The sequence below is a fragment of the Cebus imitator genome, unplaced genomic scaffold (assembly GCF_001604975.1).
Source record: "Cebus imitator isolate Cc_AM_T3 unplaced genomic scaffold, Cebus_imitator-1.0 Scaffold92, whole genome shotgun sequence".
Taxonomy (NCBI): domain Eukaryota; kingdom Metazoa; phylum Chordata; class Mammalia; order Primates; family Cebidae; genus Cebus; species Cebus imitator.
Genome location: NW_016107407.1, coordinates 1,854,104 through 1,871,671, shown reverse-complemented (window position 1 = coordinate 1,871,671; position 17,568 = coordinate 1,854,104). Strand labels below are relative to the sequence as shown.

Here is a 17,568-nt window from a genome sequence, read left to right as displayed (position 1 = left end):
AAAAAAAAAAAGAACACTAAATGAAATGTACATGCCATATACCATAAAAAGTAGAGCATTTCCTTTTAGTATTTTCAGGGAAACAGCACACAGTCAACTGTGCCCTACTTATGAGGTTTTTTTGGTGTCTCACTATATTGGCTCAGGCTGGTCTTGAACTCCTGGCCTCATATGATCCTCCTGCCTCAGCTTCCCAAAGTGCTGAGACTACAGGTATAAGCCACTGCGCCAGGCCAGTTCTTAACATTTAAAGAAGTATCTGCTCTTGACCACGTGCAGAGTTAGTTTAAATAAACTGGGTTTTTTCATTTCTATTTCATAGATGAAGAAACTCAAAGCTCAGTTCATACCTAAGGTAGTTGTTAGGTGAGTTGCCCATGGTTACAACAGCTAATAAAAAGCAGAGTGAAGATTCTCACGCAGGCACTAAATTATCTCCTCCAGTTCCTGATTAGATCAGTAGTCTAAATTAAGTTCGAAATGCTGTCTATGGCAAAATACTGCAAAATCCACCGTTTATACACAGATCATGTCTGTGCTGCCCCTCTATGTATGGCATCCTAATCAAAAAACTGGTCACAGAGACAGCTTCTATCATCACTTATCATTTCCCTTTTTAATTTTAGATTTTGGGAAGACTTTATATAGCATATGAAAGGCAGCTAAAAAGCTGAAAATAATCAAGACAGAGATTTACAGAGATAGGAATAAAAAACAAGGGAAAACGTGGTTGTATAAACACTACCCAGAGGACACAGGAGCACACTGTAAAACTGAACAAATCCTGAGCTGACCCTCTCCTTCATTTACTAACTACATGATGCTGAGCAAGTAAACTGATTTCCCTAACAACACAAAGCTTGACTGAAAGATCTTAATATGTATACAATTTTAAACTGCTAATTAAGAAGCAAAAACAAGGGAGGCCAAGGTGGGAGGATGACTTGAGCCCAGGAGTTTGAGACCAGCCTAGGCAATATAGTCAGAACCCTCATCTCTACCAAAAATTGCCGGGTGTGGTGGTGTGTGTCTGTAGTACCAGCTACTTGGGAGGCTGAGGTGGAAGGATCACTGAAGCCAGGGAAGCCAGGGCTGCAGTGAGCCATGATCGCAGCACTGCACTCCAGCCTGGGCAATAGAGCAAGACCCTATATTTTAAAAAAGCGGCAGCAGCAAAACAAGCTGATCTTGATACAAGTTCTACACTGGAAAACAGCAAACTAGTAAAGTATGCAACTATCAACATATTTATATCATGCATGTATTGTTACTTACCTTGTGCAAATGCCGAACGTGATTTTCCAAAAAAATCTTAGTTTCTGTATAAAGTCTTTCTCCAAGGGGTTCAGGATAGGCCACACATAAAGCATAGATATCACTAGTTAAATTATTAAGGTTTTCATATTTATTGCAGGCAATTTCTAAACATGAGACTTAAATTGTCTGGCATTAAAAAATGTCTTTTTTTGTGTGGTTTAGGCTTATAATATATATAATACTGTTATATACATGTGACAAAGGTAGAATACATAACCATGCTGACTTTAAAAAGCACTACGGGCTGGGCGAGGTGGCTCATGCCTGTTAACACCTGAGGTTGGGAGTTCGAGGCCTACCCCAACATGGAGAAACCCTGTCGCTACTAAAAATACAAAATTATCCTGGTGTGGTGGCGCACATCTGTAATCCTAGCTACTCAGGAGGTTGAGGCAGGAGAATCACTTAAACCAGGGGGTGGAGGTTGAGGTGAGCTAAGATTGCACCATTGCATTTCCAGCCTGGGCAACAAGAGCAAAACTCTGTATCAAAATAAATAAATAAAGCACTATAAGATTCATTAACTTATTCGTTCTACAAGTATTTATAGAGAATTACTTGAAGACACTGTGAGGAAAATGGTTCTTATCAGAGAGGTTAAAATCCAGAGGTTTCTGGAAAAACAAATTACCCAGAATCCTATAAAATAAGGTTTATATTAGAATAAACATTAACATGGTTATCAATGAAGGCCTGTGGACTATGACAAGAGGCAGATATGTCTAAGCAATTCTGAGAAGCTAAACAAAAATTACTCATTTGACACAGCTACCTACATCATAGTAGTCAGGATACTCTACATTTAGTTACTCTATCAGAAGAAACATACCATGAATAGCAACATCAATTAAGTACCTTGCTAGGTCTCGCCAGAGGTAGATAACAGAAGGAGTGGAACGAAATAAGACCTGAGCCTTTACCTTTCACTGGCTAGTGATCTTAACCAAGTTTTCTAGCCTCTCTGGGGTGGCCTGAGCCTTTACCTTTCACTAGTTAGATCTTAACCAAGTTTCCTAGCCTCTCTGGGCTAGAATTTCCTTTTTTTTTTTTTGAATATCCTTTGCTTTAGTGGATCTTCTCAACATCTCCAATAATTAGAAACATTATATACCAAGACAAACAAAAGATACGACTTAAAGCAAAGCCCATTTATAACCTTGGGGCCAGACACGGCATCAGATCAGGGTTCTGGGAACTAGGTGTTTCACATGCTGCCTCCAGTTACTGTGACAAGGCATTCTGGAGGTAACAGGAACGCTGACACCAGAGCAACACAGAGGTCAGGGCCTCCTGGTGCTTATACTCCAGGACTGTTCCATGTTAAAGCTATGGCATCTGATTGGTACGACGACCACCGCCAATTGCCTCCAAAGATAACGAACCTTTCCCTGACATCTCCACAGTTCCTGTAAGACCCTTGAAGTGCTTTATAAACTGCCCGTCAAATGTGCAAGATAAAGAACCTGTGAGCAATCTGAGACCAGCCTAACTAAAGATGCAGATGTGAACTGGAAATAAGGTTGGTGACTCAGGATGGAGTCAGGTATTTATGTTTAACACAAAGATCAGGAAATACTATGAAATAAAAACATTTACTTAAAAATAGGGATGGAGATTTTTCCTCCTCTATGCCCCCTTAACCCTGTATGCATTCCACAAAATTTATTTTTATACAGTAGAATTTACTTATACCTTTCCCATCCACATTAGCCTATTAACTCCATACTCCCAGCTCCCCGGCACAGGTCCTAGCACATGACGATTTGTTAAATCCTACTGAAGGACAATCTCACATGCTCCATTTACCTAGTACCCTTACCCCAGAAAGCACAAGCAGCCCTCTCCACATTTACTTATAAATTTTTGATCATTTCTATTTATACATTTTTAAGCTTTACATGTATATTTTTTTCTCACCCTTGCTTTGTAATATTTATTTATATTTTTACTTAATTTTTTTTTTTTTTTTTTTTTTTTTTTTTTTGTAGAAACAGGGTCTTAGCGTGTTGCATAGGCTGATCTCAAACTCCTGGGCTCAGGCAATCCTTCTGCCCTGGCCTCCCAAAGTGCTGGGATTATAGGTATGAGCTACCACACCTAGCCTTACTTATTTTTAGTAATAATTGGTAATTAAATCCTTTTAACAAAGATCATGTGGACATAATCTTTTAAGGTTCTGAATACCTACTTCTAGAATTTTCATAAAACATAATGTTATTTGCTCCAACTATGTCTTCCTAAAGCCATATACATGTTTACTTAGAAATAAGTATGCAAATTTTCTAAAAGACATGACTTAATTGGTACTGAAAAATTAAAATTATTCAATACCATGATTTTTGCATGATATGCTAATTGTGTGTCCAAATGTCTCACATCACGAAAATTAGTATCTCAATATATCCACTGCATGTAAATGTAAATGAAATCTGCTGGAAGAATTTGTGCCAAATCTCCAGCTTAAGGAGAAAGGATCTACACAAGAGAGGTGTGCAGGGAGACTTCCCCACTTCATTCCACATGTGGTACTTCTGCACTGTGGGGCTCTGTCAGAACATAAGTACTTTTTTAGGGGAGTGAATCCACCTTAATAAAATTTTAAAGTTCATGTTTTAACTTACAAACCACTGCATAATTTTAACCAATTAAATATGTTCTTTTTCTCTATTCAAATATCCAACCAACCTGGAAATGTTGAGCCCTTATGAAGAACACCTACAGAATTGGGCATTTTTCAACCTCCAACACTCACTTATGATTTGATTATAGACAAGACACTTTAAAAGACAAAAAACACAAAATAACTACAGGTCAGATTTCAACTTAAACATTCTCTCCCTAGATTTATCTTTCCTAAGTCACTTTTTAGGGAAGCAGAATACACAAACTCCTCTATGAACTTTCCAGTTTAAAAATGTCTCAGACAGAAACTAAGCTGTTACAGAATGAAATCTCTTAGCTGCAACCAAAAGACAGTCCTAACCAGCAGCAAAGTTATTTATTTCACATTCTCTACTAAAAGGTGTTTCCTAAGCTTGGCCCTAATTTTGAGTTTTAACATTATGAACTCTATTATGCCGTGGATCAAAAACAAGAAGAGTTTTACAATAGGAATAAAAGTCAAGGTAATCTAAAAATTGAAAATGGTAAGACAACCAAAAAAGGATTTGACAATTAAAAAAATAAATAAACCAGTAAAAAAGAATTTGCTGACATTTCCTTTTTTTTTGGAGACAGCGTTTCACTCTTTTGCCCAGGCTAGAGTGAAGTGGTGTGATCTCGGCTTACTGTAACCTCCACTGCCCCCAGATTCAAGCAATTCCCCTGCTTTAGCCTCCCAAGTAGCTGGCATTACAGGCATCTGCCACCACACCCAGCTAATTTTGTATTTTTTTTTTTAGTAGAGACAGGATTTTATCTTGTTGGCCAGGCTGGTCTCGAACTCCTGACCTCAGGTGATCCACCCACCTCGGCTTCCCAAAGTGCTGGGATTACAGGTGTGAGCCACTGCGCCCAGTCAGATTTGCTGACATTTCTCATGAGAAAGAATATAAATGCAATATCTATGAAATCATAAATTAGCAAGCAAGGATAAAAAAATGACTAATTAAATGGAAAATTTTCAAGTGCACAGCTAGAGAATCAATGTGAACATCAAATATCAATTAGCCTGATATAATTTAGAATAGGGTGAGGCAGCTGCTGATGCACAAAACACACCTGACTACAGAGAAAATCTTTTCCGATCAATAAAATTCAAGAAAGGATGATAGGCTGCTATGTATAGACCTTCTACTAATACCTTCTTCTTCTAACACTTGTGAAGTGTCAAGGATACAGATCACCTGCCTCAACGTTTTCCAATGACATCAAAACTGTCTATGTTTGAAAGAGATGCCTGATAGAATATAAACTAGAAATCATGGCCAGGTACAGTGGCTCACCCCTGTAATCTCAGCGCTTTGGGAAGCCGAGGCGGGTGGATCACCTGAGGTCAGGGGTTCGAGACCAGGCTGGCCAACAAGGTAAAATTCTGTCTCTATGGAAAAAAAACACAAAACTAGCCAGGTGTGGTGGCACGTGCCTGTAATGCCAGCTACTTGGGAGGCTAAAGCAGGAGACTCGTTTGAACTCGGGAGGCGGAGGTTGGAGTAGGCTGAGGTTGCACCACTGCACTTGAGCCTAGACAAGAGCAAAATTCTGTCTCAAAAAAAAGGAAGAAAGAAATGAGGACAAGAATATGCCTGGGTTTAAATGGTGGAAGGATGAACTGATTTTCCTACCTGGAAGAAATACATTGAGGGAAGGCAATATTAAGTCTCCCTTAACAATCATTTTGAACTTACTATAACCTTTTGAATGCCACTTCTCCTCAAGCAGGAAAATGTCTACATTATGCTACTGGAGTGTGGAAATCTGTCCTCACAGCTAATAAAAGACAGAAAACTTTGAGTAAAAGAAAACTAGAACAGGGCCAGGTACAGCCTTTCTATTTATACAAGTCCAAAAATAAAAGAATTCACCACTGGCTGGGCATGGTGGCTTTCACCTGTAATCCCAGCACTTTAGGAGGCTGAGGCAGGGGGGATCACTTGAGGTCAGGAGTTTGAGACCAGCCTGGCCAACATGGTAAAACCCCATCTCTACCAAAAATAACAAAAATTAGCCAGGCATGGTGGCACTCACCTGTAATCCCAGCTACTAGGAGGATGAGGAATGAGAATCACTTAAAACCAGGAGGTGGAGGCTGCAGCTAGCCAAGATCATACCACTGCACTCCAACCTGGGCAACGGAATGAGACCCTGCCACAAGAAAAAAAAAAAAAAGAATTCATCTTTATCATTTATTCTATTTATATAAAGTCAAAACATCAAAGAAATCACCATTTAAGAACCACAAAAGGCTGGGTGCAGTGGCTCACACCTGTGATCTCAGCATTATGGGAGGCCACAGTGCATGGATCACTTGAGCCCAGGGGTTCAGGATCAGCCTGGCCGACATGGCAAAACCCTGTCTCTACTAAAAATACAAAAATTAGGCAGGCATGGTGGCGGGCGCTTGTATTTCCAGCTACTCGGGAGGCTGAGGCATGAGAATCACCTGAACCCGGGAGATGGAGGCTGCAATGAGCTGAGATCACTGCACTATGTCTAACAAAAAAAGAACCACAAAAACAACAGGCACAAAAATCAAGATAGTGGTTAGCTCCTAGGGAAATGGGTAGGCTTGTGAACTCAGCGGGCCATGTGTTTCAGGGGGGTTATAGTGAACGCTGACAAAGTTCTATTCCATTAATATTCTTTACCTATGTGATAATGTAATTGCATTACAGTTGTGCAATGGCATATTTTATGAACTTGTCCATATTTGTGTTATATATATATTCACACCCCCCCAAGTGCACGCTAAAAGTGCAAATAATAAAGCACATTTGAAACAATGTGGGGGGACCTGCTTTTTCCTTTTCAAAATATTTACATTTTATGGCCCTTAAAATTTCCAGTTAAGATGTTAAGGCTCAGAAGTAAATTTTATATTCTTGGGCAAAATAACAGGGAAAAGGAAGGAATGTTCCTTGTAAGAGTAACACAGCCTTTTACTTTCCAAAACAAAATTTAAATCAAAAGATTATACTCTTTAATCATTATTTTTGCATACTTTTTTTTTTTTTTAATTTTGGGGGAAGAGAAAGTTCATGATCAGGTGAAGAATAACTGGCCCAACCACCAGCTGGGCATGGTGGCTCACACCTGTAATCCTAGCACTTTGGGAGGCCAAGGTGGGAGCGCTGAGTGAGCCCAGGAGCTCAAGACCAGCCTGGGCAACGTAGTGAGACCCCATCTCTACAAAAACAGTAAAAAAAAAAAAAAATCAGCCAGGTGTGGTAGCACATGCCTGTAGTCCCAGCTACTCAGGAGGCTGAGGTGGGAGGATCTCTTGGGCCCAGGAAGATTAGGCTGTAGTGAGCTGTGGTCACACCACTGCACTCCAGCTTGGGTGACAGAGTGAGACCCTATCTCTAAAAATAAATTATAAAAATAAAAGAATAACTAAACCATATTACATGGATGAAATATAACAGTGACTGAAGGAGTCACTTTACTGGGAAATCATCTATTTCAAAACCACTTAAAACCCAACAAATTAACTGTCTATACTGTACAATGATGAAAAACACATTTCAATTATCTTTTTATCTCATGTTCATTCTCCCTCTTCTTGTAGGCATCTATAACCAACTCCTTTTCCCTCTCTGCTCATTATTTTAGTTAAAATATCCTTAAAAGCACCTAAGGACTTGCTTAGCCCAATCTCACCAACATACAAGTAGCCTTAACACTTTTAACTTTAATTAAGATTCCCGCCCCAAATCAATCCATAATGTTCCACAGAAAAATTAGCTATGTAATTCAAAGGCAGAATCTGTATCAGTTATCCTCAAGATATACTGGAAAGCATAGGGAATTGGACGTTTAAGATACTATATTCAAGCCTGTGCTCCATCAATTACCACCTGTGTGACCCTGGGCAAGTCAAGTAATTATTTTTGTCCCACTGATCTGATAGACTTGATTGAGGTATCAAATAGCATAAAAAATATAAAAACTTTGCAAACTATGAAGCCTTCTAAAATGTCATCATCCTTTTACGTATCTTCAGTGCCCAGAACATAGCTGGCTTAACAAACGTTCCTTACTGCCTACTGCAGTTGTAATGAATTAAATGATTTTCTGTTGGTCTAAAGAACTCTACTGTTCTTGCATCCACATTCGGCTTAATATTAACAACTGAATTAGGCACTGAGATCAAGCTGAACCACTATCTTATGAAATCAGAACTTTACTAAAGAATGTATGCCCCACATAATGACGGCTGCCCTTCTGTGGCCCCAGCAGATTGCTAGAGAAGGCAGCACTAGTTAGTCTAGCAGATCACTGTCACGGAGGAATGCAGGAAACTAGGCTTCGGGGTATCCTAGAGAAATCAACAATCTGCATTGTTACACACAGCTCTCAATCCACAAATGTAGACAATCTAATGAAAAACACGCTTCCAGCCCACTCACTGAACTTGCTGTTCACCCTCCACCAAGCGTCCTCTTCCCCCCCGAAATCACACAGCTTGCTCCCTCGCTGCGTTCAAGTCTCTGCTCTAATGTCCCCATCCTCAGGGAGGCCTTCCTTGGCCACTCATTCGAAAAGAGCAGCACACACACAGGTACTCCAAGCTTCCGATGCCCTTATCCTGTTTTCATTTATCACTATCTCTTCTTAGAAGCACGGGCATTAGATTTTTTTTTAACCTGTTTAGTGTCTGTTTCTACCATTATAACGGAAAGAAAGGAATTTCTTTTGTTCGCCAACTGTATTTTCCCAAAGGCTAAATTAGTCCTTGACAGATACTAAGTACTCAATAAATATTCGTTGAACGAAAGGTTATCAAGCACTGATTGCCATAAAAGAGGTGATGAACTTGAAAATGTAGATAATAATGTATTTGAAAATAGTTACACGGGAAAGTTCTTCCGTAACCTTGAACGTGTTCTCACTTTTCAACAAGTTTATCAATTTTAGAATATTGATCAAGCCGCCATTAAAAGGATACGAGAAGCGGTCGTTCCATGTTGCTCTTTCGACGTATTCCAACATGACCACAGCTTTTATTGTTGTCAAAAGTTTGTTCCATGTTTCATCAAAATCTACTACTCTTGGTTTCAAAGACATTGTGCAAGTGTAGTGTTGAAATCTGTCAATTGAGAACAATAACAATGTCAGCATGAATTCCACAAGCTTAGTTATTTGTTTTTAAAGTGCTGCATAATTAAATAGCATGACATATGCAAGGAGTGAGAAAGTGCCCGGTACACAACAAAACGTTAGCTACCATCTTTCCAAGACCACCCAGACAAGAAACATCACAGACTATTTAATAATCATTACAAACTCTAGGAACTGGAAGGTTTCTAGTACAAACTATTTATGATGAAGGGTATAGTTTCAAAGATTTATAGCTCTCATTTAATATTGTGAGGGAAAGAAACTGGGACCCACTTAAGCAAAAAGCCAACTTCCAAATAATGCAAGATATTCAACCAAAAGGTTTTGACACCAAATCCTTGTGGTTTGCACTCCTGAAAGTGGGGAATAAGGTAGCATGCAATGAAATATGAGAAGATACAGGAAAATGAAAGGGTTTAACTTCCTGAAGCATTAGTTTTGGTATTAGATTACAGAAGAAATTTACATTTATATTAAACCAAACAGGGATGAATTGTGGAGAATATAAAATTCACATGACCTTTTAAGATTTAGAAAAAAGATTTCAAAGAAATGTCAGGTTTGCAGTGGAGAGCTTAAGGCTCCCTCCCAGATTCTTGGGGTATCCACCTCCCAGTTCTAATGAAAAGCATGACTCTAGCAATGGAACCCCTGGCTCCAGTGAATTTGGTGAGTGTTTACGGGAGTTCAAAGACTCCTGCCTTGCAGACAAACTGCATTTAAGAGTTAGCTGGTTTCTGGAACAAAAGGGTCCCAAGGTTATAGAAACTTGGTTCAAGCTAGATTCTAAATCTTTCCCAATATTGCATCAGATAATCAGAATTAAAAGAGAAACTTTCTAAGTGAAATTTAATTGCTCAAAAGAACGTTTTTCTGGCAAATGTTTTAACAACCTCCCTCAAGTCTCCCCTTATTAGCAGGACTGTGAGGCACCAACCTAGCCTGCAGCCAAGGCCAAAAAAGGATGAAACCTCTTTTCTCCTGTCTCCCACCATGGGGGAAAGGGGAGGCAGAGAACAGGGAGGAGGGGACGATGCAGAAAGAGAACGAGCAAGGCAGTGGGGAGGATGGCAGCTGCACCGCCAGCCACAGCCCAGGAGAGGCCCTTCTACGTTCCCGGCTAAGAACTCAAGGAATCCCAGGAATAGCCTCCATGGAAAAGAGAAAAAAAAAAATCAGAGAAAAGTCAGATATCCAAAAGAGGGTATGCCATGTTGAATCACACCCTCTTTCCTCAACATACCAAAGCCTCCACCTCCTGGCCTTCAACTCATTCCTGAACTATGTAGAACGGACCTGCAGTGATTTTACTGTGCAAAGTTGGAGAGAAGGTGGCAGTGGACGAGGTGGGAGAACCACTGAGTTTCCCAAGCTCTAAATAAGGGCATTAACCATACCTCTTTCTCTCCCTTGCTCGCCACATCCTATCATCAACTGTGCACATGAGTATTTCCTGAATCCATCCACTCCTGTGTAGCCCCACAAATGCTCTGGAATCAGGTCCTCAGCAGAAATAGTAACAGCTGTTAACATTTACACAGTATATACTGTGAGCCAAGCACCCTGTATCAACTCGTTTAATTCTCCCAGCATTCTGACAGGTAGTCCCCCTGTTATAATTTTCTGAATATGAAAACTGAGTGGCAGGTGATTCAGAAACGTGCTTAAGGTCACAGAGCTCTGTAATGGTGACATCAGGATTCAGACCTGGGTTGCGGCATGTGCTCGGCTGCTGTGTGCAGCTGTGCTGCCTCACTAATGTGCTTGCTGGTCCTTGCTAAGCACCATTCCAAGTTCTGAGGATATGGTGGGCAGAAACAAAGTTCTTGACTTCAAGATCAGAATCTTAGCTCTTGCCCTTATCAAAGACACAAAAATAACCTACCTAGGCCAAAAGTTGACCATGTTACTTTGTACATAAAGCTGTTTGTTGTTTCCTTTTACAGATAGCACTCAGTTTAGGCTCAACTGCAACGTGGCACCCAAGCTCCTCCTCTCCTGGGACTACCTACCATGACAAGAGAATCCAGGAACTTCTCACTGCTTGGAGATCACTGAACACATCAGCCTGATTCATACATTTGCCTTTACTCTTACTAGTTTCTCTACCTAAAGTGCTTCTCTTTTCCTTAGCCATTCCACCTAACTCTTACTGATAGTCTAACGTTGTTCCATCAGCCTTTTTCTTTTCCTTTTTTTTCTGAGACAGAGTCTCCCTCTGTCACCCAGGTTGGAGTGCAATGGTGAGATCTCAGTTTACTGCAACCTCTGCCTCCCGGGTTCAAGTGATTCTCCTGCCTCAGCCTCTCAAGTAGCTGGGATTACAGGCACAACTCACCACACTTGGCTAATTTTTGTATTTTTAGTAGAGATGGGGTTTCACCATGTTGGCCAGACTGGTCTCGAACTCCTGAGTCTCAAATGATCTGCTCGCCTTGGCCTCCCAAAGCGATGGAATTATAGGTGTGAGCCACTGTGCCCAGCCTACATCTGCTTTTAAGAAACTTTCTGGGACCATTTAAGCCACGGAAGGTGTCCTATCATAGGTATTATCTGAGAACTCCACACTTTCGTCTGCTGGAGCACTTCATCACTCTCAACTAGAATTACCTGAATGTTTCTGAGAGTGGGGACAATTCTGTTAACTGCCTATCAAAAAGCTGGCGATGCTCCCCTCACATTCACCTTCTCCTCTTATAAAATGAAATCATATTAAACACACTGCTTGCAAATTAGTTTAAGAGCTGCACAGATTTTTTTTTTGCTTTATGGAATCAGACTGACACTGACTTCTCTATTGAGACCGATAGATTTATGGTTCTATTAGGAAAATACATGGTTACAATCCATGCTTGGATGGATAGAAACTCTGGAAGCCAAGGTGAGAGAAGCACTGGCCTCCTGCAACACACCAAAACTGATAGCCCAACAGCAGGAAGTATGCTGCAACAGTCTGTCAGATTCTCTGCTTGCTAGCTATATAAGTAGGAAAATTAAGTTTCTTTTGTTTTCTTGAAATTGTTTAATAACAACATTCATGGAAAGTTTACATAAGGATGTGAAAGAGACAGGACAAAGAAAGAAAGAGGACCATGGCAGGGTGCCATGGCTCACGGCTGTAATCCCAGCACTTTGGGAGGCTGAGGCAGGCGGATCATCTGAGGTCAGGAGTTCAAGACCAGCCTAACCACTATGGTAAAACCCTGTCTCTCCTAAAAATGCAAAAATTAGCCAGGGGTGGTAGCACGTGCCTGTAGTCCCAGCTACTCGGAAGGCTGAGACAAGAGAATTGCTTGAACCTGGGAGGTGGAGGCTGCAGTGAGCCGAGATTGTGCCATTGCACTCCAGCCTGGGTAACAGAGCGAGACTCCATCTCAAAAAAAGAGAAAGAAAGAAAAAGAAAGAGGACCACAGCCACACTACTTTACTTTCTACCTCCCAAGCTGTCAAATAATTCATAAATCTATCAGTCTTGTTCTTCATTACTGTGCCTTAACGAGATTCTCATGTGCACTCAGATTGCGTCCCATCAGGTAACTGCAAATCCAAGTCTCCTGAAATCACCACAGTCCCCTTTGGCTTTCTTGTGAGTTCCACTCTTGCAACGATGGAGTTTTAGCACACACAGGTACAGTGCCTAGGGCATAAGACTTATGGGACCTAAAACACATACACACACACACACACACACACACACACTCTTTCTCCACATTTTTTAAAACTGTTAAATAAAAATTTATATTTAATTACCTGTTTCCATAAAATATTAAGTCAACATTAATATAATATTTGCAACATTTTTGTTACATTTGAAAACACCTGTAGATTAGATTTCCTAAGTGCGTAATTTCTAAATATGCACGATTGTCAATAACAATCTCAAAAGTGAATTATAAAATGCAGTTACCATATGACTCGGCAATTCCACTAAGAAAAATAAAACTCCCAAGAGAAATACAACATATTCACGTAAAAACTGGTACAGAAATGTTCACTGCAGTATCATTTATAAAGGCCTTTGAAACAGCCCAAGTGTGTATCAACTGATAAATGGTTAAATTAAATGTGATATATCCATACAATAAATTATTATTTGGAAATACAAGGCAATAGAGTACCCATACACACCACCACATGGATGAACCTCAAAAACATTGTACTAAGTGAATGAAGAGGGCCACAAAACAGCCACATAATGTACAACTCTATTTATATGGAGGATCAAGAATAGGCAAATCTATAGAGACGGAAAGTAGATGAGTGGTTGCCTAGGGAACTTGGGGAAAGTGGGAAATGACTGCCAATAAGGTGATGACAATGCTCGAAAGTTGACTGTCAGCCGGGCACGGTGGCTCATGCCTATAATCCCAGCACTTTGGGAGGCCGAGGCGGGTGGATCACGAGGTCAAGAGATCGAGACCATCCTGGTCAACATGGTGAAACCCCGTCTCTACTAAAACTACAAAAAATTAGCTGGGCAAGGTGGCGCATGCCTGTAATCCCAGCTACTCAGGAGGCTGAGGCAGGAGAATTGCCTGAACCCAGGAGGCGGAGGTTGCGGTGAGCAGAGATCGCGCCATTGCACTCCAGCCTGGGTAACAAGAGCGAAACTCTGTCTCAAAAAAAAAAAAAAAGAAAGTTGACTGTCATGATAGCTGCACAACTATACACTAAAAACCACTCCATTGTGTGTTCAAACTGAATGGTATGTGCAGTATATCTCAATAAAGCTGCTATACATTTAAAAGTGAATTCTAAAAATCATACCAAAAATTTTACGGCACTGTAACGGGGATGTGGTGGAAATAAGTATTAATACATCCACATGGTCGCTTAGCATAAAATTCTGAAATCTCAATCTCTCTCCCACCACTCCTGTGTATGACCTAGTTGCCACCTCCCATCACCAGAGGCAATAAGTTTTCTATGTTCCTGGGTGTATTTTAGACATATATGTTGATTTGTTATTCCCTTTTACATAATACAAATGTGGTCTTTTTTTTCATCTGTTTTACATAAATGGTATACTATTCAGAATGCTACATATCTGCTTTTTTCTCTTAAGAGTATATTTGGACCCAGGTGCGGTGGCTCATGCCTGTAAGCCCAGCACTTTGGGAGGTTAAGGCAGGTGGATCACTTGAAGTCAGGAGTTCGAGACCAGCTGGCAACATGGTGAAACCTCATCTCTATTAAAAAAAATACAAAAATTAGCCAGGCATGGTGGTAGGTGCCTGTAATCCCAGCTACTCAGGAGGCTGTGTCAGAAGAATCACTTGAACCTGGGAGGCAGAGGTTGTGTAGTTAGCCGAGATCGTGCCACTGCACTCCAGCCTGGGCAAAAGAGCAATACCCTGTCTCAAAAAAAAAATAATAATAATAATAATAATAAATAAAAATCATATTAAAAAAATTTACAGATATAATGATATGCTGTCTGAAATTTGCTTCACAATTAAACAGCTTGCTCATGAGCTGATAACTGTTAAGGATGAGTAACAGGGACATGGAGATTTATTACAATGTTCTTTTTTTTTTTGTATGTGTTTACAATTTTCCATATGAAAGGAATCTAAAAAATCCTACTCCTCACAAACATCATTAATATTTTCATAAATTTGGAGGAGAAAGCACATCATCTCTTACTAACTGAAAGCTGTGACGAACCTTCTTCCCTTCTGAGAATCTTAACTTTCCTGTTTTAGGTTTCCGAAGTTGTAGGAGAGCACACAAAACACATGGTACTCTCCCTAAGTATGATGTGCTAACACAGCCTGACAGAATGTCCACCCCCAAACATTTACTAATAGCAGAAATAAAAAATATATATAACTTTCTTAAGATCAGATGAATTTTAACTTGGGGTGATCCTGCTCTTCATTTAGACATTTTTCAAATAAAGAGATTTATTCCTGTGAACTCACCCGGGCAAAAAGAAACAATTTAGATAATTTCAGCAGGTAAAAGTTAGAGTATCTCAAAAGATTCACTTTGGTGTGTCATATTTTAGTTGCCTTTTTATTTATTTTCTTTTTTTTTTTTGAGACAAAGTCTCACTCTGCAGCCCAAGCTGGAGTGCATGGCGCAATCTCAGCTCACTGCAACCTCTGCCTCCCAAGTTCAAGCGATTGTCCTGCCTCAGCCTCCTGAGTAGCTGGGACTACAGGTATGTATCACCAAGCCTAGCTAACTGTTTTTACATTTTCAGTAGAGACAGGGTTTCACCATGTTAGCCAGGATGGTCTCGATCTCTTGACCTTGTGATCCGCGCCCACCTCAGCCTCCCAAAGTGCTGAGATTACAGGTATGATCCACGGCGCCTGGCCTTAGTTGCCTTCTAAAAGTATAATTATCAATACTGTAAACAGCTAACCACTTACTATTTTGATTCTCTTCATAGTAAACAAAACTGAATGACTATTTTTTATTTCAGTATTAATCAGTAGCAGCAATAAAAATTGGGGATCCAAAAATTACCAGTAAGATACAATAGAGTGGTCTAAGTTGGTTTCAGATGGTTAAGACACTATAATTAGCTTTTCAAGTGCCACTCTATAGGCTTAGATTTCATTCTTAATACACCAAATAAGAAAAACACTTAAGACCCAAAAAAGAGCGTAACAATAGTTCCCCACCAAAGCCTTATCTGAGAGGACACGTTAAGATCCCCAGTGGATGCCTGAAACTATGTTTTTTCATATACATACATATCTATGATAAAGTTTAATATATAAATCAAGCACAGTAAGAGATTAACAGTAACTAACAATAAGATATAACAACTATCACATTATGCCGTAATAAAAGTTACATTGAGTGTGGTCTCTCTCAGAATCTCTCACTGTGCTGTACTCACCCTTCTTGTGAAGATGTGAGACAATACAATGCCTATGCAATGAGATGATGAGAGCTGAGTGACACAGGCACCAGAATGTCGGCATTAGCCTACTTCCTACTGACCTTCTGAATTCCTTAATGTGTGCTATCATCCCTGACTTAGAGTAAACAGCTTGGTGTCATTCGTCTCTGGGGAACCCTTGCTGAGTCTTCAAACTTCTGGCACAATATGTTGCCATCAAGTGGAACTTGTCTCTGCTCATGTCTTCCACCCACCAGTGTAATGCCTTTTCCAAATTAACTAAGCACTTATTACACAATGTAACTATCACTTGTATAGTTTGAGGTCTGACACCAAAACTAGTAAGAATTTTTCTTTCTTCACAATTTATTTTTCTATCCTCATAATTTCTTTTCTTTCCTAATTGTGAAGAAAGAAAAAAATTCTTACTAGACCTGCTTACGGTAGGTCTTCGCAACCTCAGCCTATTTATTTATCTTTCCTTATTGAGAACTTTCACCTTTTCATGTAAAAGAAGCACTCTGCTTCTTTCTGGCGTATCCATATTGCTAGGGTCACTACTCCTGCACTTTGGGGGCCCTTATTAAATAAAATCAGGGTTACTTGAACACAAGTATTGCAAAACTGCAACAGTCTATCTGATAATCAAGACAGCTACTAAGTGACTAATGGCAGGAGCCATCGACAGTGTGGAGACACTGGACAAAGGGATGACTCACGTCTGAGCAGGACATGGCAAGATTTCATCACACTACTGAGAATGGTGCGGAATTTAATTATGAGTTTTTTCTGAATTTTTCTATTTAATATTTTCAGACCCCGCTGACCATGGGTAACTAAAATGCAGAAAACAAAACTGCGAATAAGTGGGGGCGGAGAGGTGGAATATGATATTAACTTGTCATTATTTTCCGTTTCCATAGGTGGACCCAAGGCTGCCAATGGTGCACACTGACCAAATATGCTGCCTTCATTTAACATTAAAATAAGCCCCAAGAATGCATTTTCATCTTGCTGTATCAAATGAGTGAGCCATTGGATGTAACTAAGAATGCCCTTTCTTATTTGGAGATTTAGGGTGTAACGTTTTTTGTTGCAGTAAGGTCTGACCCACAGAGCTCTAAGTACTCCACAAATATTTCCATCGCGACTCTCTGGCTTTAGAATTTCTATTTTTATTTATTTACTTATTTTTGAGACACGGTCTTGTTCCGCCACCCAGTGCAGCAGCGTGGTCCCGGCTCACTGCAGCCTTGACCTCCTGGGCTCAGGTGATCCTCCTGCCTCAGCCTCCCAAGTAGCTGGGACTATGGGGGCATACCACCGCACTCAGCTACTTTTTGTATTAGTAGAGACAGGTTTTCCCTACGTTGCCCAGGCTGGTCTTGAACTCCTGAGCTCAAGCTTCCAACAGCCTTGGCCTCCCAAAGTGCAGGCGTGCGCCACCGCACCCAGCCTAGAATTTCTAGTACAGGTATTGATCAACTTACGACCTATGCAACTTACAACCATTCGACTTTACGACCACAATCGCTAGCCACGACTGCTCCGCGTCTGGCAGCACAAACGTTGCCCAGCTGGGCGTTGGATGGTGCGGACCAGCTTCCGGCAGC

The 17,568-nt window shown here is 40.4% G+C and overlaps 1 protein-coding gene across 4 annotated transcripts in view; it reads right to left on the bottom strand.

Annotated features, from left to right (window-relative positions):
• Window positions 1-17,568, bottom strand: part of CUL2 (cullin 2) — an 83,365-nt gene that overhangs the window by 54,408 nt on the left and 11,389 nt on the right. For all 4 annotated transcript variants that reach the window (XM_017535353.2, XM_017535352.2, XM_017535354.2 and 1 more), the window contains exons 2-3: window positions 8,924-9,064; window positions 1,276-1,378 (exon numbers count right to left, since the gene is read on the bottom strand). In XM_017535353.2, the coding sequence (XP_017390842.1) occupies window positions 1,276-1,378; window positions 8,924-9,042 (222 nt within the window). In that variant the 5' untranslated portion in view covers window positions 9,043-9,064. The remainder of the gene's footprint in view (window positions 1-1,275; window positions 1,379-8,923; window positions 9,065-17,568) is intronic.